Below are 16,134 nucleotides of genomic sequence, written 5' to 3' on the forward strand. Positions count from 1 at the left end.
GAGCCACTCTGCCTGGCCCAGCTAATTTATTTTTTGTAGAGACAGGATTTTGCCATGTTGCCCAGGGTGGTCTTGAACTCCTGGGCACAAGTGAACCACTTGCCTTAGCCTCCAAAGTGCTGGGATTACAGGCCGGGTGTGGTGGCTCATGCCTGTAATGCCAGCACTTTGGGAGGCCAAGGTGGGAGGATCAGCTGAGGTCAGGAGTTCGAGACCAGCCTGGCCAACAAGGTGATACCCCGTCTTTACTAAAAATACAGAATAAGATAGGTGTAGTGGCACACACCTGTAGTCACCACTACTCCGGAGGCTGAGGCAGGAGGATCACTTAAACTCGGGGGGCGGAGGTTGCAGTGAGCTGAGATCACACCACTGCACTCCAGCCTGGGCAACAGAGCGAGGCTGCATCTCAAAACAAACAAACAAACAAAAACCAAACCAAAAAAAAAAAAAAAAAAAAAAAAGCAAAGTGCTGGGATTACAGGTGTGAGCCACTGTACCCGGCCACTTAGAATTTAATCTCAGCGAATGAAGTGGTCTGCCCAGGCACCCTGACTGTAGGACGCAGCACAGCTAGGATTTCAACCGGGGCCTGCCTGACACCAGCTCTCAGGCTCCTCTCCTTTACAAACAGCACACACACTTTGTCCACGTGATCACTCTGCCTCAGTGGCCTTTTCTTGTGTCCAAGTCCTGTATACCTTGAGGGGATCCAGGTAGGACCCAAGCTGGGCTGCAGTAGGGCTCAGGAAGTGCATCTGAAATGTGCTTCCTTCAACTGAAAACATGAAGCCACTATGTGCCAGGTACTACTCTAGCATGTGGGACACAGCAGTGGGGAAAAGAGAGTAAATAATCCTCCTTTGGTGAGGATTATTCTCCTTCTCTTTGTTGACAGACAGTGAACAAAATAAACAAGGAACACATATAGCAAGTCAGATGATGATAAAAACTAAAGAAAAGTAGATAAGGATTGGTACTACCAGGGGTAGGAGGATTGCAATTTAAAAGAGGTGTTGCCACACATCCACCAGAATGAAACACAGACAATGCCATGCGCTGGGAAGATGTGGGGCAATGGGAACTCTCGTGTACTGCAGGTGGGGGTGCCATGGATTTCCCAGGATAGAAAACTGTTCGGCAGTAACTCCTGTAGCTGAACCTACGCTTACACTACGACCCAGCAATCCACTCCTAGGTATACACCCAACAATTGTGTAGATATACTCGCCAAGAGATACCCTAGAATGTTCTTAGCAGCACGATGCTTAGTAACTGGCAATAACCCAAATGTCCATCAAAAGTAGAACAGATAACTAATCATAGTCTTTCATAGTATGGGAATAATGCAGCATTGAGAGTGAATGAAAGGACGAATGCTGGTGCGACTGTGTGGATGAAATTCATCCATATCATGTTGAGTGAAAGGAGACACACGCCGAGGATAACACGTGATGTGTCCATTTACATAAACTTCAGAAGCAAATTGCTCTAGGGGTTGAGAAATTAGAATAGTGTTTAGCCAGGGTCAGAGAGATGGCTAGTGATTGAAAGGGATGCACAAGAGAGGCTTCTGGGTGCTGATCAAGTCCTGCGTCTTGACCTGGGGGCCGGCTACAGGGGTGTGTTCACCATGTGAAAATGTATTGAGCTGGTTCCTTATGATGTAATGACTGCTACGTGTATGTTTAACAAAAATAGGGAGATCTGGCCTCACTCAGAAGGTTCTCTTCTTGCAGGAGCCAAAGATAATGAAGAGACCAACAAGAAGGAGCTATATGAGAGCAACAAGCGTTTCCTGGGGCCCTACAACTCAGTGAGCCCGTGCCAGAACATCCTGCGGGTGATCGCGGTAACTGCCTGGTGCCTACGCAGGAGCGGAGGGTGGGGGTGAGGAGGGGCAGTGCCACCTTTCCAGCTTTCCAGGCTTTGTGGGACGCCTCCCCAGCCACCTGCGCCTGTCCTGAGTACCCTCCCCGTCTGCTCTGTGCCACAGTGCGTGGACTTTCTTCTCCCTTGTGCGTGTCACCCTGTGCTGTGTGCAGGGACATGACACTCCTGCTTTTGTGGCTCCTCCCTAAAGGCTCAACACTTACCCGTTAACCGAAGTCACTCCTGCTTTTGTAGCTTTTCCCCTAAGTGTTCAACACTTACCTGTTAAGTGAACATTCCTGACCCTCCCTGTTGACCTCTGCATGTGGGTGTCAGGCCATGTTTGCGCCTCTGTGCACAAAGCTCAGGCTGCCCGTCAGTGTCATGATCTCGGCACCTTTGTTTCAGGAATTTGGAGACTTCCTGGGGCCCCAGCAGGTAAAGGACCTGCTGCTGGCAGCCCTGGAAGGGCTGAAAGGCAGCTCAGAGGCTCCAGGGAAGGACTCTGGGGAGACGATGCAGCTGGCCTCGGAGGTCACGCTCAGCTGGGTGCTGGAGTGGTACCGCCACAGGGTGCTGGAGGTGGTAAGGCTTCCTGGGGGCAGGGACTAAGCTGTCACTGGGGCTTGGGATCCCCTATGGCCTGCTCATTACTGGCCTGCCTGACAGTAGGCAGGGTGGGGGATACCTGAACCCCCTAACCTCTGGGGGAGGGAAGGGATGCTGGTGGCTGCGTTCTAGGTGCTTCCACCTTGAAGGTTTTCTCTTACCACCCCTGAAGGAACTCAGCTGACTTGGTGGTGGGTGGAGGTGGGTTTGGGGGTGGAAGGGTGTGTAGGGAAGGGTAGTAAAGAGAAACTGGCCGGCTCCCGGGGGGCGCAGACGCTCTGCTTGCCTCTTCCTCTCTCTCTTTTGGGCCTTCTCCCCTGTTCTCTAGGCCGTCACCTGCTTCCCTCCTCCCACCTTCCTGCTGCCCCCATGCCTCCCTTGGCTTCTCCACTGATCTGTCCACCTGCTCATGACTGCCCTTGCTGTGCCCCAGATCCCAGAAATCATGCAGGGCATCTACCTGCAGCTGAGCCACATCCAGGAGCCTCGGGCCCGTGAGGTGGCCCTGCTGCCCGTCTCTCTCCTGGCCAGCTCCTTCATGACCGAGGTCGTGGTGGCCCTGCTCATGTGCCCCCTCCCACTGGACAGGTACCAAGTGAACGGGTTCCCAGCCACTGCATCTTACAGGGTTCAAGCAGCCCTCCCAAGTTGGGGACCCCCTTCTGCCCAGATGGCCCTTGTTCTGTGACCTGTGGTGCTTATGACGACCATGAAGGGCTTCCTGAGCACTGCAGCTGTCAGCACTGAGCATTCCCACAGTCTCTCATTCTCACAACATTCCCGCTCTGCAGATGAGGAAACTGAGGCTTAGGGAAGTTTCTTGCCCCAGATACTCACTGAGCAAGCACTAGGATGGAAGACCTAAACTCAGGTCCAAGTACCAGCCCAGAGCTCTTTAACAATGCCATTGAGAGGAGGGTCTGAGTGTCCGTCTGAGTGTCCATCCTGACTCTGCCTCCAGCTGCTGTGTGGGTCTTGGGTAGCCCGTTTGTTCTCTTTCTCCACCATAGGCAAAAGAAGGAAAGCATCCCTGCAATCCCACCCCAGGTGGGTGGTCATGACAGAGTCAGGCAGCCAGCACTGCCAAGTGTCTGCTCGGGCCTGGGCCGTGTGGAAGGTGCTCCATGTCTTCAGGGAGTTCATGATCTGATGGGCAGAAGGGACTGTGGTCAGATAGTGAGCTTGTGGCCAGGGGAGGTCAGTCTGGCTGGCCTCAGCCTTCCAGCCTGGGAAATGCTCCCATGCATTCTTTGAATGAGTAAAATAAGGCAGTGAGCGATCCACACCTTCGGGTGGTTGTCTGAGAGCCAAAGAACTGTGCAGAGCTGTGCAAATGGGGTGTGCTCCAATAAGGACAGTCGGTGTCATTCATAGAAACCAAGAAGATCAGTCGGAATGGCGAGGGCACAGGTGGCACATCCCAGTCTCTCACTTGGAAGAATTAAACCCTTTCTGGCTGCACTGCCCACCACGGTCTTTTTTCCCCTGCCACTTGGGTCCACTAAGCAGTCAGACTCACAAGACTACTGGGGCCCCACCTGGAATCTGTCACTCAGGAGACGGGACAGGGCAGTGTCAGGAGCTCCTCTTTGTGGGGGTCCTTTCAGCAGCCCCCACAGCAGGCCAGACAGAGGCACCCAAGGCACATTTAAGGAGATGGTCTCGGCGCCAAGTCTGCACTTGTGTGAGCCTGAGCATGAGGGCTTCCTTAAAGCTGGCACCCTGGATGTTTCTCTTTCCTTACCCTAGTCTTGGCCCTGAATCTAGGAGCTGGTCTCTCGGGCCTCTTGGGTGAAAGCTCAGGTGTGACGGAAGGAGACCCATAGGGTGGGAATAGGAGCTGCTCCGGCTTAAATGGCACAGGCCTCACAGGGACTAGTATCTTTTACAACATCTTGGCTTTGCTTCCAGGGTCCCCAAAGGGACAAACCCAGTTACAAGGGTCACTGCATCCCGGGAAGCTCAATGCTATAGTGTTCCCATCAGTTCTTATAGTTAATTTATAGTTCCTCCTAGTTCAGATGTAATTTACCAGTGGAGTCATTATTATCATAAGTAATGTTGCCTAGCAACGTAGTTGCCATACTGTATCAGGTTTCCAGGGGAACAGAGCTGGAAAGGGAATGGAGGGTAGAAACACTCCTGTAGAAGGGGAAAGGTGATTGGAGTGCCTGCAGACTGGCGTTTGGTGGGGTGCAGATGCTTTTCCTTGCCTGATGTACCGCCTTCTAAGGGATGGGAGCAGGGGCTCCCTGATATTATGTGACAAATGCGGGATCCTAGCCCCAGGCTGCTCAACCACCCTGATTCTTGCTCCTTGGTTAGAGGAATGAGCACAGGCTTTGGAGACATCAGACCTGGCCACATCTTGACTCTGCAGCTCATTAGCTGTGTAATCTTGGACTGGTAATTTCACCTCTCTGAGTCTCAATTCCTCATTGGTAAAATGGAAAAAACAACACTCACCTGAGGGCTATTGTGAGAATTCAGTGCTCATCTTGAGTATCTGGAATTCTTTCTCGTATCGGTATTCTCCAAGATTTGCCTAGGGCCTGGTGTATAGCAGATGCTCAGCTAATCTCTGCTGAAGTAATACATTGCATGTAAAGCACTTGGCAGGATACCTGGGAAATAGGTTTTTATGGAGTGTCGCTCTTGTTGTCCAGGCTGGAGTGCACTGGTGCGATCTCGGTTCATTGCAACCTCTGCCTCCTGAGTTCAAGTGATTATCCTACCTCAGCCTACTGAGTATCTGGGATTACAAGCATGTGCCACATGCCCAACTATTTTTTTTGTATTAGTAGTAGAGACAGGGTTTCACCATGTTGGCCAGGCTGGTCTCGAACTCCTGCCCTCAGGTGATCCACCCACCTCGGCCTCCCAGAGTGTTGGGATTACAGGCGGGAGCCACCGCACCTGGCCGGGAAAGAGGGTTTCTCATCCTTCTAGCCCCTATCTCTCCGGGAGTGTTATCTGGACCATTCCTTGCAGGTGTGTCCATGGATGTCATTTCATTGACATCTGAGCTTCCCTCTCCCGAAACCGTTTGGAGGCTGGGTGAGCCCCACTGCCCTGGCCACCACTAATCATCCCCATCTCTGACCTCTCAGCAATGGAGCAGATATGTGGAGGCAGCTGATACTGCGCAAGCCCAGCTGTGATGTTCGAGACCTCCTGGATCTACTCCTGGGCAGCCTGAAGGAGAAGCCCGTCACCAAGAAGGGACGGGCTTCCATTGTGCCCCTGGCGGTAAGCACCCAGTCGGCCAGCCCCTGTTGCTGCCTGTCCTGCCCTGCCCCTCTCCTTCCTTCCTGCTGAGCTCAGCACACCCGGCCTCCAGGACCACACTCTGCCATAACTAGTTGTGTGGTCTTGGGCAGGTGTCTGTCTGACGCTTGTTTGTGGTTCACTGGACAATAATGGTGTTATCGATGGTGACAGCAGCAGCCTGGGAGAGTGGAAGCAGAGTGACTTGGAGTCACAGACAGTCTAAATCCTTGTTTTGGCTGGATATGGTGGCTCATGCCTGTAATCCCAGCACTTTGGGAGGCCGAGGCAGAGGGTCACTTGAGGCCAGGAGTTTGAGGCCAGCCTAGGCAATACAGCAGGGCCCTTTCTCTCTTAAAAAAAAAAAAAAATCCTCCATTACCATTTTGTGACCTAGGTAAGTCACTTCACCTCTGTGAGGCTCAGTTTCTACCTATGTGAATAGAAATAGTATCTTTCTCATATGGCAATGATGAAGGTTATGTGAGATAACACATTCATTCATTTAGGTGACACAAAATGTTTAAGCACTTCTTGCTGTCACACTCCAAGCTTGACTCCGGGAGCACAGAGAAAGGCAGCTCTGATTCAGGAAGCTGGCTGGGCTGAACAGGTAGATTTCAGTCTGCTGCTATCACCGCCACGCCAGCTGGGTAATGCCCTGCTTACCTTCCTGCTTCTGCACCTGCCCCTCCAATCTGTACTGCAGCCAAAAAGTATTTGACAAATGTGTGTCTCCTCTTCTCAGCCCCTTTCATGGCTTTTTTTTTTTTTTTTTTTTTTTGAGACAGAATCTTGCTCTGTCCCCAGGCTGGAGTGCGGTGACACAATCTCGGCTCACTGCAACCTCTGCCTCCCAGGTTCAAGCAATTTTCCTGCCTCAGCCTCCTGAGTAGCCGGGAATACAGGTGTGCACCACCACATCCAGCTAATTTTTGTATTTTTGGTAGAGACAGGGTTTCACCATGTTGGCCAGGCTGGTCTTGAACTCCTGACCTCAGGTGATCCACCCGCCTTGGCCTTCCAAAGTGCTGGGATTACAGGTGTGAACCACTGCACGTGGCCCCATTAATGGCTTTTCATTGCTCCTGAGAGTGACACAGTGCTCCTACCTGTGGTAAAGGCCCCGCATCCCTGGCCGGCCTCCCCACGCTCCATGGTTCTCTTGCTAGCTTTGCTCCAGCCTCACGGGTCTTTGTCAGAACTTCAGCCATGCTATCTTGTCACAGGGCCTTTGCACATGCTGTTTCCTCTACCTAGGATGCTCTCCACCAAGCTAACTTCTCATCCTTCAGCTCTCAACTCCAGCATCACTTCCTCAGGGAAGCCCTCCTTGATCTCCCTGACCCTGGTCAAATCTGTCCATGGTATATTTTGCTTCACATATTTTGTGTGAAGAGTTTACCCCGGTTGTGATTTGACAATCCCGTGGACCATCCTTTGGTTTGTCTGTGAGATGCATGAAGACAATGCCGTCCTGCTGTGCTCACCGAGATATCCCCAGTATCTGGCATACACCTGGCACATAGTAAGCACTCAGAAATGTTTTTGTTGGGCTGATTTATTTATTCATCAAATGTTTAGTGAGCACCTCCTATACTATGTGCCAAGCATACTTGTAGGTTCTGGGGATGCAACAGCTAGGCATTCTGGGAGAGGGAAGCAAATAATGATACAGTAGATGAAGGAGAGGGTGGTATTATCCCATTGCAGAGGCGGATGCTCCTGCTCCGAGACATTCCATGTCCCTCGAGGTCACATAGCTAGCTGTGGTGGTGCTAGGACTCAAACCCAGCACATCTTCTGCTTCCAAATCCTGTGTTTCACCTCCGTATCTCTCCGCCTTTGTCCTCCAGTGTTGAATTCTGTGCGTAAGGCACCCACACTCCTTCTTTTGTAATTTGGGCATTCATCTTCTTCTGTAATCGGTGCATGTTAGTGTATTCTTCAGTCATTCATTTGTGCTTCTTATTCAGCAAGCACAGTTTAAGCATAGATAAATCCTGAACTCATTCTGATCTTATGACTCTAATAAATCATTTGAGCAAGGTAGAGCCAAGAGCAGAGCCGGATGGCGCATCACCAGAGACTTTTCCCTTATACCACAGACTGTGTTCTTTGGATGTAATCATTAGCTTTGGGCTGCTGAGAAAGTACAAGGGCTTTTAGCCTGAGAGACTTGCCTTAGCTCTGCCACTGCCTCACTGTATAACCGTGGTCAGTCACTTCCCCTCTCCAGCCTTGGTGTTTCTTTTCTGTTTTTTTTTTTTTTTTTTTTTTTTTTTTTTTTTTTTTTTAAGACACGGTTTCACCATGTTGGTCAGGCTGGTCTTGAACTCCCAACCTCAGGTGATCCGCCCTCCTTGGCCTGGATCAAAGGCAGATTACAGGTGTGAGCCACCAAGCACGGCCCAGCCTTGGTATTTCTATCTGTAAGACGGGCTGTAATCACTCCTGCTTTGTCTATTTTACTGTTGAGAAAGGGGAGATAGTGTATGTGGAAGAACTTCTTAAGTTGTAAAGTACAAATTAACTGCCATTTATTGTTCTCATCCAGCCCATGTTAGGGCACTTTTCTCCAAGGAAATGTGCCAGGGAGTCTTTCACTTTGCAGTTAAATGCTTTCCAGATAGGAATGGAGTCTTTTTGTTTTGTTTTTTTTTGAGACTGAGTCTTGCTCTATTGCCCAGGTTGTTGGAGTTCAGTGGCGCAATCTCGGCTCACCACAACCTCCGCCTCCTGGGTTTAAGTGATTCTCGTGCCTCAGCCTCCCAAGGAGCTGGGACTATAGGTGCCCGCCACTGTGCCTGGCTAAGTTTTGTATTTTTAGTAGAGAAGAGGTTTTGCCATGTTGGCCAGGCCGGTCTCAAACTCCTGACCTCAAGTGATCTGCCCACATCGGCCTCCCAAAGTGTTGGGGTTACAGGTGTGAGCCACTGCACCTGGCCTGCATGGAGTCTTAATGGCACAGCTCAAACCATTTATTTATAAAGCATGCTTACCTTCACCACCTCATTCAGGCTCTAACACTCCTATGGGGCTGGCTGGATGATGACCAGTGACTCCACTTTTCAGAGACCTGAGGGTCAGAGTCACCAGGGATTGATAGAGCCAGAATGAGCCATGAGTCCTGTGACTCTAGCCCATCATCCACCCCCACCCCCTAGTATTGCCCTCTTGGCAGTTAGAGAGGACTTAAGGTGGGCCTAGGCCAGGTCCGGAGCTGGACTGGCAGGTGGAGAAGCTGCCCGTGGTCGCCAGCCCTTGGGGGCAGAGCTGGCACTTGAGCCAGGCTCTCGCTCAAGGCTGGTGTTGTTTTTCTTGGGTGCTGGCCTCATGGGGATGGGGGTGAGGACAGCCTAGCTTAACGGCTCAGGGCGAAGAGGCCAGCCTGGTGCCCCTCACATTCTGTGTGCTTGTGTTATGAATGAAAAAGAGGCAGAGCATGCCATAGCTGGTATCTGAAAACCTGGATTCAAGTTGTAGCTCTGCCCCAAGGGGCTGGTGACCTTGACCTAGCAGATTCACCCCTCTGAGTCTGTCTCCTAGCCCGCAAAATGAGAACAAGATTCTTTACCCCTCAGGTGGAAGGAATTCTTCCACCACAATTCTTCCCAGTTTGCATAAACATCAAAGCCCTGGACCAAAACCAAGGGTTGGACTGTTGTCCTTGCTGTAGGACAGGGGCCTACCCAGAGAGCCAGAGGTCTGAAGCTGTAGGATGGGGATCCCAGCTTCCCCAGGCTGGGCCAGACGACAGCAAAGACCCAGGTCCTACCTCCCAGAGAGGCAGTCCAGGCTCCAGCCAGGAGTGCTAGGAAGACGGGCCGGGACATCCCAGCAGCCTCCCCTCTATCCCTTAGGCAGCCAGTGGCCTGTGCGAGCTCCTGTCTGTCAACAGCTGCATGGGCCGTGTGCGGCGCATCTACCCCCAGCTGCTCCTGGCCCTGCTCATTCAGGTCCATTACCACATCGGCCTCAACCTGCCTGGCTGCTTGGCTCCTCCCAAGGAGGCCAAGAAGGACACACAGCCCTCTGCCTTCGTACCTGTGCGGTATGCTCTGCCGTCTCTCTTGACCCTGCTGTCCCTAGTGGTGGGAAGGGCCATCCAGCTGGAGCCTCCAAAAGTCTCCAGGGCAATCGATCAATAGAAATTAGCTTTGGGACTAGAGGAGAAAACAGAAGCACCCTTTTATTAGAGCCAATAATTCATTCAACAACAGTTTTTAAGCACCTGCTGCATGCGTCACACACTGTGCTTAATCTGGATCACAGGGAAGAATCAGCCCCCCCCACCCCCAAGGATCTCACGCTTTAATTTTTCTTCCTTCCTCCCTAGAGATGTTATTTGCATTATGTTTGTATCCAAGGCCCAAACACTTTATTTTTTTATTATTATTTTTTTTGAGATGGAGTCTTGTTCTGTCACCCAGGCTGGAGTACAGTGGCATGATCTTGGCTCACTGCAACCTTCTGCCTCCTGGGTTCTAGCGATTCTCCTGTCTCAGCCTCCCAAGTAGCTGGGACTACAGGTGCGCACCACCACACCCAGCTAATTTTTGTATTTTTAGTAGAGACGGGGTTTCACCATGTTGATCAGGCTGGTCTCGAACTCCTGACCTTGTGATCCACCTGCCTTGGTCTCCCAAAGTTCTGGGATTACAGGCATGAGCCACCATGCCCAGCCATTTTTTTTTCTTCTTTTTCTTGAGAAAGGGTCTCACTCTGTTTCCCAGGATGGAGTGCAATGGTGCAAACATGGCTCACTGCAGCCTTGACCTCCCAGGCTCAAGCAGTCCTCCCGCCTCAGCCTCTCAAGTAGCTGGCACCACAGGCATGTGCCACCATACCTAGCTCATTAAAAAAAAATTTTTTTTTTAGGCTGGGTGCAGTTGCTCACCCCTGTAATCCAGCACTTTGGGAGGCTGAGGTGGGCAGATTGCTTGAAGTCAGAAGTTCAAGACCAGCCTGGCCCATATGGTGAAACCCTATCTCTACTAAAAATACAAAAATTGGCCAGTTGTGATGGTGGGCACCTGTAATGCCAGCTGCTCAGGAGGCTGAGGCAAGAGAGTCACTTGAACCTCGGAGGTAGAGGTTGCAGTGAGCTGAGATTGTGGGCATTGCACTCCAGCCTGGGTGTCACAGAGAGAGTCCGTCTTAAATTTTTTTTTTTTTGCCATGTTGCCCAGGCTGGTCTCAAACTCCTAGGCTCAAGTGATCCTCCAGCCTTGGCCTCCTAAAGTGCTATATGAACTACCATGTCTAGCCCAAAAATGTTTAATTTTTATGTAGCCAAGTTTATCGGTCTTTTCTTCTTTGACTTCTATTGTGTGTTATGTACAGAAAGGTGCATTTAGAGAGGCAGAGGGCAAGAAGTCGTGTAGGCGGACTTGAGTCTGAAGGTCTTGGATTCAGTCCTGACTTCATCACCTAGAACGTTGTATTTTGGGAAAATGAGTTTTACCTCTTGGCAGTTGGTTTCCTTGCCTGTGAAATGGGTCAATGATTCCTGCCCCATAGGTGTGCTGTGAGGACCAGATAGGATCACATCCCAGCAAGACACCATTGCCAGCAGCACGGCCAGTTCCCTTCCCCTCCTACTCATGCTTTTAGGTACCGCCCTGAGAGCATCGCCCAGAAAGCTGACGGGCTGTGGCGAAAACACAAGGGTGAGAAAGAGGAGGCTCTGGCGGGGGAGGAGGAACACATATGGGAAGGAGTTCTTGACCTTGGAGTGGTGAAGGGTACGACCTGCCAACGCAGAGGGCGTGGCTCGGCTGAGGACATTGAGATGCTGAAGGAGGGCCCGAGGATCCGCCTCAGCTCGGCCTCTCAGAAGCAGCCTCACAGGCAGAAAAAGCAGAGGCAGGCATGTGCTGGGCTGGAAGGGGCCAGAAAAGCCATGTGATGTAGTGGGCTAAATGGTGGCCCCCAAAAGACATGTCTGCCCAGAACCTATGACTGTGACCTTATTTGGAAAAAGGGTCTTTGCAGGTATAATTAAGGATCTCAAGATGAGGTTCTCCTGGATTAACCAAATGGGCACGGAATCCAATGCCAAGTGGCTTTATAAGGCAAAGAGAGGCCCAGACACAGGGGAGAAGGCTGGTGAAGACACAGAAAGTGAGTGATGGGGTCACAAGCCAAGGAGTGCTGGGAGCCACCAGAAGCCAGAAGAGGCAAGGAAGGATTCTCCCCTGGCCTCTTCAGAGGGGTGTGGCCCAGGCTGGCACCTTCATTTTGGATATCTGACCTCTAGAACTTCGAAAGAATATGTTTCTGTTGTTTTGAGCCACCGGGTTGTGGTGATTTGTTACGGGAAATGAATCCTCTGGGCTATGGCACCGGAACGAACTGGTGGCGCTCCAGACTGCAGTGATGAGGTGGAATAGCTCCACCTGGTGTCAGCACACACAGGCGGTCACTTCCTCCCAAGAGGAGAGGCAGACTCTGGTACAGAGTGCAACAATTACCTCTGCCAACAGCCTCAGGGTTGAAGGAGGAGGAGGGAGTGGCCTGAGAGCTTGTCCTGTGAAGCCCTATTTCTGTGCCTTCCAGGAGGGTGAAACTTTCAGCAGCCCTGGGCTTTAAAGCAGCTCCAGCTGGGTGCAGTGGCCCATGCCTGTAACTCCAGCACTCTGGGAGGCTGGGGTGGGAGAATCGCTTGAGGCCAGGAGTTTGAGACCAGCCTGGGCAACATGGTGAAACTCCATCTCTCCAAAAAAATAAAAAATTAGCCAGGTGTATGGTCCCAGCTACTTGGAAGAATAAGGCAGGAGGGTCACATGACCCCAAGAGGTCAAAGCTGCAGTGAGCCATGTTTGTGCCACTGCACTCCAGCCTGGGTGACAGAACTAGACTCTGTCTCAGAAAAAAAAAAAAAAAAAAAAAAAAAGAAAGCAGCTCTTTGTCAGATCAATCATTGGCTCTGGCATCCCAGTGCAGGGACAGAGGATGAATATTTCAAGGTGTCCCTTGCTCCACTCTGCTGAGAAAGCCTTTTAGAAGGGTAAAATTGCAGAGTAAGTGTTTGGGGCCACCAGAGCTGCCCACCACCCACAGCAGAGCCCTCCTCCCGAGAGTTTCAACTCTTATTTGTTCACCAAGCAGCACAGGCGCCATTTGGGTTGTTTCAAGTATAACCTTGGGAGTGGGACGAGAAGGCAGGGAAACGTGGCCCGGGACCACCTTGGGGTCAGGGTGGCAGGGAGGGGAGACCTCGGGAGGAAGGGGATCAAAAATGATCCTGGGGAACCTAGGATCACTTTTGTGAAAATACGAAGTTGATTGAGGAAGTGAGGTGAAATGACAGAGGACGAACTACGAATGATGCGGTTCTGAGTTCAGAAGCTTTGGCCTGAGTACATATTCATCACACCGCACAAATGAGGCCTGGGAGCCAGGCCAAGCCGTGGCTATCCGGGACCTCTAAGTCAGGTCATTCCTTCTGAGCTTTAGAGCTCAATCTGTGCCCAAGCCAGTTTATGAGAAGGTGTCCCGAATGATGACCCTGGAGGTAGGGACGCAGGGAGGGGAGGGTGGTCTCGCCACTGGAGGAGCACGGGCAGGAGGCTCATTCTGTCTTAGCTGAAAGTGCTAGTGCCCAAACTTGAAGACAACAACCTTTCCTTTTTTTTTTTTTTTTTGAGATTGAGTTTTGCTCCTGTTGCCCGGGTTGGAGTGCAATGGCACGATCTCAGCTCACTGTAACCCTCCGCCTCCTGGGTTCAAGCGATTTTGAACCTCCGCCTCAGCCTCCGGAGTAGCTGGGATTACAGGCAGGCACCACCATGCCTAGCTAATTTTTTTTGTATTTTTAGTATAGATGGGGTTTCTCCATGTTGGTTAGGCTGCTCTCAAGCTCCCAACATCAGGCTATTGGCCCACCTTGGCCTCCCAAAATGTTGGGATTACAGGTGGGAGCCACCGCGCCGGGCCCAACAACCTTTCTTCTCTAAACAAAAACCTGTACATCTCAGCTTCGCCACTCAGCTGGTACTTGCAGTTTTTGGGGAGAGGGAAGAGAATGGCGTGGGAGAATTGGACATCGCTGGGAGCCTGCCTGTCTTTCTCTCTCCCTTTTGTTTGTAACTCCGAATGCTGGAGGCATTGCCCGTAGGGGACTATCATTGACAGCACACATTTCAGAGAATAGGCACAGAGGCTGAATGATTCCAAGAGCTCTGCCCTCAGGAGAAGCTTTTATTTTCACACTGGATCAATATTTATTACAAAAGCAAAAACATGAAAATGAAGGGCAAACTTCTGAGGATTGCCTGATTACTTAAGACCTTTCTTTTGAATCATGAGAGCCACCAGCTCTCAGTATCATCTGAGGTAGGTCCACAAAGTGTGCCTCTTTCAGCAAATGTTTAGGTTTCTGGAAAACTTGGTTTAAACATAAGCTGTATTCTATACAGCATTGGTTTTTATTTTAATAAAGCGTATATAGGCCGGGCGCGGTGGCAAACATCTCTTATCCCAGCACTTTGGGAGGTGGGCGGATCACTTGAGACCAGGAGTTTGAGACCAGCTTGGCCAACATGGGGAAACCCCGTCTCTACTAAAAATACAGAAATTAGCTGGGCGTGGTGGCAGGTGCCTGTAATCCCAGCAACTTGGGAGGCGGAGGGATGAGAATCTCTTGAATCTGGGAGGCGGATGTTGCAATGAGCTGAGATCATGCCACTCTACTCCAGCTTGGGTGACAGAGTGAGACTCCGTCTCAAAAAAAAAAAAAAAAAGTGTGTGTGTGTGTGTGTGTGTGTGTATAAAACTACAAACCTCTGTATGATACATCTACTTGTATAAATCCCATGTGTGAACATGTAGTGCCCTGCTGGGCATCCAGTAGGATGTCAGCACCCTCCCAGGCCTTCTTAGGCTCACTCCAGAGCTTGACAAGCACTGGCCGGAGCCCCAGTCTGGTCAGTTGGAGGGTGATAAAAGGTCCCCAGGGGCTGCTGCTGGGCATCCAGTTTGAGAATCACTCCTTAAGTGTCCCAAGGTGGAGAGGGACTCGGTTCAGATAGGAGACTGCGAGTGAGCAGAGAGGCTGCCTGCTCAGCCCATGGCTGATGGGGAGTGGAGGGGTGAGAGGGAGGCTGATCCTGGGAACCTGGGAAAGCCCGGTTCAGCCTCTTCCTCCAGTAAACAGGCTGGGGAGGAATCTAAAGGTAAAAGCACAGCAGTCATAGGGAGGTGACTTTGCTTCTGTTTCCCCTCTGGTTCTAAAAGCTAATGATTATTTGTAAAAAGTCACCCTTTGTGGATACACTGAATGCCCCTACCTAACATGGTGGAGAACAGTTTGTCAGGCTGGATGGCAGGAGAGGCTGGGGTGGAGGGAGGCCTGGCCTGCCAGGGCCCGGGTAGGCATGAGGTCTCAGTTGTCTTGTCTTGGCAGCTGGGTGGTGAAAGTGGTGAAAACCCTGCTGCTGAGGATGGGCTGCTGTTACGAGGCCACGTTTCTGGAGGAGCAGGGTGGCTGGGAGCTCATGGAGCAGGCGGAGAGCCACCACCGTGGAGTGGCCCTGCTGGCAAGGTGAGGCCCAGGACCACCTTGGGGTTGGGGTGGGAGGAAGCAGGATGGGGACCTCAGGATCTTCAGATGGACTTGGGTTGGCATCTCTCTCGGGGCAAGACCCTTTGTTCCTTCTGTCGCCTCTTCTCCGCAACTGGGAGGGTGCTATCTTCCTCAGCAGGTAGACAGTACAAATGCGACAGATGGCACTCACTCTTCAGAGGTTCTTGGCAATTGCAGCCTGCTTAGATCACTCCCAGAGCACCTTTCCTTACTGCATGATGAGTTTAGTTCCCTTACCAATATAGAAACAGTGGTATAAGCGAGTTGTTGAGGTGTGGCCGTGGAGATGGCCTGACTGCGTTTGAACCCCAGCTTGCCACTTGTCAGCTGTGTGACCTGGGGCAGGTTACTTCCCTCTGAGTCTCCACTCCCCCTCAATAGCATGGAAATAATAGTCAGACCTACCTCTGAGGGTGGGGGTGAGGATTAATTAAAGTACTCTGAACAGGCCTGGTGAGGTGGCTCATGCCTGTAATCCCAGCACTCTGGGTGTTTGAGGGAGGTGGATCATCTGAGGTTAGGAGTTCAAGAGCAGCCTAGGCAACATGGTGAAACCCCATCTCTAACGAAAATACAAAACTTAGCCAGGTGTGGTGGCATGCACCTGTAGTCCCAGCTACTCGGGAGGCTGAGGCACGAGAATTGCTTGAACCCAGGTGGTGGAGGTTGTAGTGAGCTGAGATTGCGCCATGCACTCCAGCCTGAAAAAAAAAGTACTTTGAACAGCCCCTGGCATTACCAGCTCTACACAGGCTAATTTTTTACTGTAGTTATAGTCACTGGTGCGGGAGGCATGA

At 51.3% G+C, this 16,134-nt stretch overlaps 1 protein-coding gene across 2 annotated transcripts in view; it reads left to right on the top strand.

The window, feature by feature from the left end:
- The window catches only part of MROH7 (maestro heat like repeat family member 7), a 66,921-nt gene that overhangs the window by 36,195 nt on the left and 14,592 nt on the right, over nucleotides 1-16,134 (top strand). For both annotated transcript variants that reach the window (XM_003921520.3, XM_003921519.3), the window contains 6 exons: nucleotides 1,740-1,852; nucleotides 2,281-2,457; nucleotides 2,915-3,069; nucleotides 5,592-5,730; nucleotides 9,612-9,802; nucleotides 15,158-15,295. In XM_003921520.3, coding sequence (XP_003921569.1) covers nucleotides 1,740-1,852; nucleotides 2,281-2,457; nucleotides 2,915-3,069; nucleotides 5,592-5,730; nucleotides 9,612-9,802; nucleotides 15,158-15,295 — 913 coding nt within the window. The remainder of the gene's footprint in view (nucleotides 1-1,739; nucleotides 1,853-2,280; nucleotides 2,458-2,914; nucleotides 3,070-5,591; nucleotides 5,731-9,611; nucleotides 9,803-15,157; nucleotides 15,296-16,134) is intronic.

Source organism: Saimiri boliviensis, chromosome 11 (assembly GCF_048565385.1).
Source record: "Saimiri boliviensis isolate mSaiBol1 chromosome 11, mSaiBol1.pri, whole genome shotgun sequence".
NCBI lineage: Eukaryota > Metazoa > Chordata > Mammalia > Primates > Cebidae > Saimiri > Saimiri boliviensis.